Raw genomic sequence first — 6,846 nt, 5'->3', positions numbered from 1 at the left:
CTTAGTAATAACTAATATATTTTAAAAAAAACGTATCTTAATTTTAGCAATCCAATCTTAAATTTTAAATTATTCAACAAAAAAAAACTCATATGGATTAGCAATCCGTACGGATCGCTGATCCGTATGGATTTTTCTAGAAAAATGTCATTTTTTTGTTGGAGACAAAGAAGAAGAACGGCGACACGGGATCTATTTCTGTTCATGGTTTATCAATACACAAATGTATAATTCCCTAGGAATTTTAATTTCACTTTTATTCATCACTATAGGAATTGGGTTCAAGCTTTCCCCAGCCCCTTCTCATCAATGGACTCCTAACATAGACGAAGAGGTGCACAACGGAAGATGAAGAGGATCAAGCACCAACGGTGATAGAGGAAGAGGAACAACCAATAAGCACCAATAGAGGAAGTGGAAGAGGAAGACGAAGATGACAGAGGAAGAGGAAGACGAAGAAGCAGCGTAGGAGGAGAAGAAGTAGTGTAGGAGACGAAGAAGCAGCGTAGGAGGAGAAGAAGTAGTGTAGGAGACGAAGAAGCAGCGTACGGACAAAAAACTAGGAGTTTTTATAATATTAGGATGAAGGGAAATTTTTCCATTTCACCATGGGTGCTGGGTGCCCCAGCAAAAATGTTGGGTGCACCAAGTAACACCCTTATTTGTTATGGGTTGGGTTATGGGCTTGATATGCTCTTGATCCATGGGCTTGTTCAACAGAGCCGAAGCTTTTGTTGGGGGATTTGCTAGGGGCACCCAGCAAATTTTAAAATTCCCAAAAATGCTCTTCATGCTTTTTTGCAAACTTGTTCCGTTGACAGGGGCGGAAGAAATCTTCCGTGGAACTGCGGAAGAACCTTCTTCCGTGGGACTCAATGGAAGAAGGTTCTTCCGTGGAGTCCCACGGAAGAAGGTTCTTTCATGGGTTACTTAGTTAAATTATTTTGTTAATTTTAAGATTATTTTGTACTAGTTAAATGATTTTTTCCTCTGAGAAGTTGACCAATGGCCGATTCTTCTACGCACCGCATGATATGTGTCGGTCACATTTTTCCTGAAATTTTTTACAGTAAAATTCATTTTGGACTCCTCGTTCTTCAAAGTTACACACACTCCAGTCACACACTTCTTCCTCTCTCCATTTCTCTAACTCTGACCATGCAATTGGCATTGGTCTCATTGCATTCTCTGTAGAAAGGACGAACAAGGCCAAAGGAAAAGACAAGGAGGTTGCCGAAAAAGGTTCTACCGGCAAGCGCAAGGGCGCCTTCGACGACAACAAGATCGGTGGCGGCCGAAAGAGAAACAAGTGAGGTGTCCTTCAGTTTTTTCTGACGACGAATTAAATGTCACGCCATGAAAGATGGACATGCCAGATAAGGGCCAGAGTAGCAGGCCATGTGTCGTCCATAAAGAGGAAATGTTGGCCCGAAACTAACTTTTTTGAGTTTTGGGCCTTCTGTTGCAGGCCCTTTTCGAATGAACCGGTGTCTGCTGTTATTTTTTTTGGAATCGTTGACGTGCAAACATGAGTCAGGCCACCTTTGGAGAGTCTCACGGCTTTCCCAGATAATTTAAAAAAAAAAACCCCGAACAGGGGTACTTAGGCAAGTTTACATGGCCCGAAACCAACTTTTTTGAGTTTTGGGCCTACTGTTGCAGGCCCTTTTCGAATCAACCGGTGTCTGCTGTTATTTTTTTTTGGATTCGTTGACATGTAAACATGAGGCAGGCCACCTTTGGAGAGTCTCATGGCTTTCTCAGATAATTTTAAAAAAACCCCGAACAAGGGGTACTTAGGCAAGTTTGCATGGCCCGAAACCAACTTTTTTGAGTTTTGGGCCTTCTGTTGCAGGCCCTTTTTGAATGAACCGGTGTCTGCTGTTATTGTTTTCGGATTCGTTGACGTGCAAACATGAGACAGGCCACCTTTGGAGAGTCTCACGGCTTTCGCAGATAATTTTAAAAAATCCCTGAACAGGGGTACTTAGGCAACTTTACATGCCCCGAAACTAACTTTTTTGGGTTTTGGGCCTTCCTTTTGCTAACTCTTCCACGCAAGGTTTGATGAAATAAGTAGTTCTGTGAACTGGGTTTGATGTTACACAATAGTTAATGACGTCAAACGACAATGACTGACGTGACCTGACAGTGAACGACATGAAAGGAGGTTGCTTTAGTTTTACGCTTCACAATGTAAAATAGTCACGGGTCTGGTAAAAGTGAAGCCATGTGGCTGGCTGGGCCATCTATATAAATGACAGATGGGGATGTCCATGGTACTCAACAGCAACTGGTATTCAGAGTTTGTCAAATTAATTTTCGATAAACAATGGCATTCTTAGGAGAGACTTCGTCCCAGACGATCGTGAACTCGAGGTTGACATTCATTTTTCCAAATGGAACCGTCATTCACAACGAGTGTGGGGTTTATTTTCAAAGTTCTAGTCCAGTGCCCATGCGAGTACCAAACCTATACGATTTTTCAACTCTCAAAAGCAGAATACACAACAGCCTTCAGCTAAACAACAATCAAGTTGTGGATGAAATTCATTACCGGCGACCAGTGGAAGATACAGGTAACAACATCCACTTTGAAAGTATGCAATTGAAAAATGACATGGATGTGAACACCATGTTAATGTATGATGATCAATTTTCATTTGTTGGACCGATTGAGTTGTTATGTATCGTTGGTAGAACAACATATGCAATTTTAAACTTACTTGAACTCCCCAGCATCCCTACACATGATGCGGTTCTGTATTACAATGGAAGGTGGAACATGCCACGCCAAAACAACTTTGTGGGTTACGCGTTCACCGGAATAAATCCAAAAAATTTTGATATTCCAAAAGGATGTAGCATAGATCAACTGAAGGATTTGATCAAGCAAGTAACACCTAAAGGGAATCCTCCTCATGGGATTCACGAATCCCAAGTTGTAAGGCGTTTGTTTTATCGACAACCTAGTCATTTGGAGTATTCTGAGAAAGTTTTAGAATTTAAAATTATTGAGCTGAAATGTGACGACGACGTGCTAAAGGTGCTGGTAGAGTCCAATTACTGGAAACAATTTGTGCCAATAGAAATTTTGGCTCTCTTTACTAAAGTGGTTATGGAAAATGAGGACGATGTGGTTACGTCCTTGCGTGATTGAATGCTAGTTAAATGTTAGGTTGTTTCGTGCAAATTAAATTTATGTTCATGATGTTGTAGTCGATGTAATATGTCTTAGTGTCTCAATTTGTTATGTTTGTAACCCGTTTGTAATGTGTTGTATGTATCAAAAAGGAATAAAAGTTTTATTATCAACTTTTATAAAAAAAAATTCTAACTTATTGTTGTTTAAATTATATAATAATTTTCAATATAAATTAAAATTTCTAACTTATTTTATCCAATCAATTACATTTAACTAAAATTTGTAACTTATTTGTTTCAATAACTAAGTTATTTTTTTAAATTTCTAGCTTATTTTTTTAAATGTCTAACTCATTTTTAAAAAAAAATTAACTTATTTTTTTAAAATTTCTAACTTATTTTTTAAAATCTCTAACTTATTTTTTTAAATTTCTAAGTTATTTATTTAAAATTTGTAACTTATTTTTTTTTTTAAATTTCTAACTTATTTTTGTTTAAATTATATAATAATTTTCAGTATAAATTAAAATTTCTAACTTATTTTTTCCAATCAATTACATTTAATTAAAATTTCTAACTTATTTGTTTCAATCAATTAAAATTTCTAACTTATTTTTTTAAAATTTCTAACTTACTTTTTAAAATGTCTAACTTATTTTTTAAAATTTGTAACTTATTTTAAAAAAATTTCTAAATTATTGTTGTTTAAATTATATAATAATTTTCAGTATAAATTAAAATTTCTAACTTATTTTGTCCAATCAATTACATTTAATTAAAATTTCTAACTCATTTGTTTCAATCAATTAAAATTTCTAACTTATTTTGTTAAAATTTCTAACTTACTTTATAAAATGTCTAACTTATTTTTTTAAAATTTCTAACTTACTTTTTAAAATGTCTAACTTATTTTTTAAAATTTGTAACTTATTTTTAAAAAATTTCTAACTTATTGTTGCTTAAATTATATAATAATTTTCAGTATAAATTAAAATTTCTAACTTATTTTGTCCAATCAATTACATTTAATCAAAATTTCTAACTTATTTGTTTCAATGACTAAGTTATTTTTTTAAAAATTTCTAGCTTATTTTTTAAAATTTCTAACTCATTTTTTAAAAAAAATTAACTTATTTTTTTGAAATGTCTAACTTATTTTTTTAAAATTTCTAACTTACTTTTTAAAATGTCTAACTTATTTTTTAAAATTTGTAGCTTATTTTTTAAAATTTCTAACTTATTTTTTTGAAATTTCTAACTTATTGCTGTTTAAACTATATAATAATTTTCAGTATAAATTAAAATTTCTAACTTATTTTGTCCAATCAATTACATTTAATTAAAATTTATAACTTATTTGTTTCAATCAATTAAAATTTCTAACTTATTTTTTTAAATTTCTAACTTACTTTTTAAAATGTCTAACTTATTTTTTAAAATTTGTAACATATTTTTAAAAATTTCTAACTTATATTTATCACATACATAAAAAAATACTAAAATTAACAATTTAAGTAAAAAGATAATTTAAATACATAAAGAAATAGAGACATTATCTAAGTCAATGTGTTTTAACAAATATTAAAAATTAAATACATAAACAAATACAATAAAAAAGATAAATCATAATCTATGCGGGGTCTCTGTCGTAGGGGGATCTGACGCGACTGGAACCTCGACGACAGGTGGCTTGACGAAGTCATCATCAGTGGGAGGGGGAGGCGCAGGTCTCGGCTCAACAATGTCCTCCGTCGGCGTCACAAAGGGGTGCGAAATCTGAAAAAACCACTCCATGTAGTCTGGGGCCACTTGTCCAGGAACTACATAGAGCTCCCCTGTAGGCGCCACATGGTCTGAAAAGTGTACCCACCGGTCGTCTATATCAGTACCTGTCAACGAATCACGAACCGGTGGCGGAGGAACGGTCTGAATGTACCCCATCTGTCAAACCACCCTCTCTGGTCGAAGGTAGACGATGATCGGACCCCATCTGACTTGCCCCGTGTACGAGGAGATCAAGTCATAGCCCCGAACTCCTCGATTCTCAGCATATGGCATCCAACAGACGTCGGTCACTGTCAGGGCATCAATACGTGCTCTGTAAGGGGCTCCCTTAATCCCGGTCATCTGGGCCTTACCCGTAAGCCACCTACAGGCACGTGGGCTAGCCTCAGCATAACCATCGTCAACAACAGACCTTTGGACTGATGGAAAGTGCTCGTAAATCCAGCACTACAAACACAAAGTCAACATCATCAATCAAACATGGATTGAATTTTACTTTAATTTAAATTACAAGCAGCAATACTCACCTGAAGTAGTGAAATGTAACCAGCCATCTGCCGTGTAGGGGCATGCGACGCCTCGTTAAGCTGATCGTACAAGTGGACCAAATCGGCTGCTCCCCAAGAGAATGCCCCTGCCTGGCCTAGGTCTCCGAATGCCTGCAGGTGCACAACGTGCACATGGGTTGCACTCTTGTTAGCGAAAAGAGTGCAACCAACCAAATGAAGTAGGTACGTCCGAGCTGCAGCAACCCACTGCCTGGCCCGGCACCTACTCTAGTACATGTCCCGAAGCCAGGACAACCGAACATGAGGGCCACCTGCCTGACATGTCTCAGCTATAGCCTCATCTGGGGTGACCTCAAGTAGCTCTGTCAACAGGGTGACTGCGTCAGATGTAGCCAGCGGCTCGAATGAATGCAGCGCGCCAGTAATCGGAATGTGCAGCAGCGACGAAACGTCGTCTAGAGTGATCGTCACCTCCCCTACTGGGAGGTGGAAGCTGCTCGTCTCCCTAAGCCACCTCTCAACAAAGGCGGATACGAGTCCAAGATCAGTGGTGATCACAGAACACCTGATCAATGGATCCAATCCGGTGGCCGCAATCATACCTTCGATCTCAGCAGTCGGTCTCCCAAATTTATCTACTTTCCTACCATGGGAGACCAACTTGAGATCAAGTCGCTCCTAAATTGAATAACAGTTTATAAATTTGTGTATTTCAAAATAAAAGAAACTACTTTCTAATTACTGGAATAAAATAAGTACGTACCTGTCCACTCCATATGTTGTGTGCCACATGATCAACAAATCCTATCAAAATAGATGGATCACGTGGCCCACCGGGGAACCCCTCATCATCATCAGCTGTCCCATCACTAGCCAATCGATCTATCTCGGCATCATCGGCAGCTGCTGTCCTCTCTGGGCTACCATCAGACGCATGAGGCACATCCTCAGCCAACTGAGGAACATCCTCGACTCTCTGGGTAACCCGTTGCCTACGTGCTGAGGCAGTGGGCCTACGACGCCAAGGAACATCCTCAGCCACATCCTGACTAAGGCCTTTGCCTCTACCTGTGCCTACCACATGACGTAGACCTCGTGTTCTAACCATGATCTGAAATCATGAAGAATACTCAATTAATTTGTGTAACAAAGCTTTGGAATTCTAACTAATCCACATAATTTATCCAAATCCACAGATTATATATTTAGTTCAACATAATTTATCCAAATAATTGACATACAAATGCATATATAACAAATGCATATATAAATCACACCAAATATAATTCAATTGATTAGTAGAACTCAAATCCTGTCATTGTGATTCTCTCAAGACACAATTCTAGTTATTAAACCAGAAGGTTTATTTTTCTTTCCTTTATACATTGCTATTAGAATCAATTACTGT

At 37.2% G+C, this 6,846-nt stretch overlaps 1 protein-coding gene across 1 annotated transcript; it reads right to left on the bottom strand.

Moving 5' to 3' along the window:
* Positions 1 to 5,088: 5,088 nt before the first annotated feature.
* Positions 5,089 to 6,546, bottom strand: LOC114373011 (protein MAIN-LIKE 2-like). The gene is made up of 4 exons (XM_028330572.1): positions 6,202 to 6,546; positions 5,739 to 6,116; positions 5,457 to 5,588; positions 5,089 to 5,376 (listed from the first exon to the last, which is right to left on the bottom strand). The coding sequence occupies exons 1-4, from the start codon at positions 6,544 to 6,546 to the stop codon at positions 5,089 to 5,091; spliced, it is 1,143 nt and encodes a 380-aa protein (XP_028186373.1).
* Between the last annotated feature and the right edge of the window lie 300 nt (positions 6,547 to 6,846).

The sequence above is a fragment of the Glycine soja genome, chromosome 11 (assembly GCF_004193775.1).
Source record: "Glycine soja cultivar W05 chromosome 11, ASM419377v2, whole genome shotgun sequence".
NCBI lineage: Eukaryota > Viridiplantae > Streptophyta > Magnoliopsida > Fabales > Fabaceae > Glycine > Glycine soja.
This window is presented reverse-complemented; position numbering and strand designations above follow the sequence as displayed.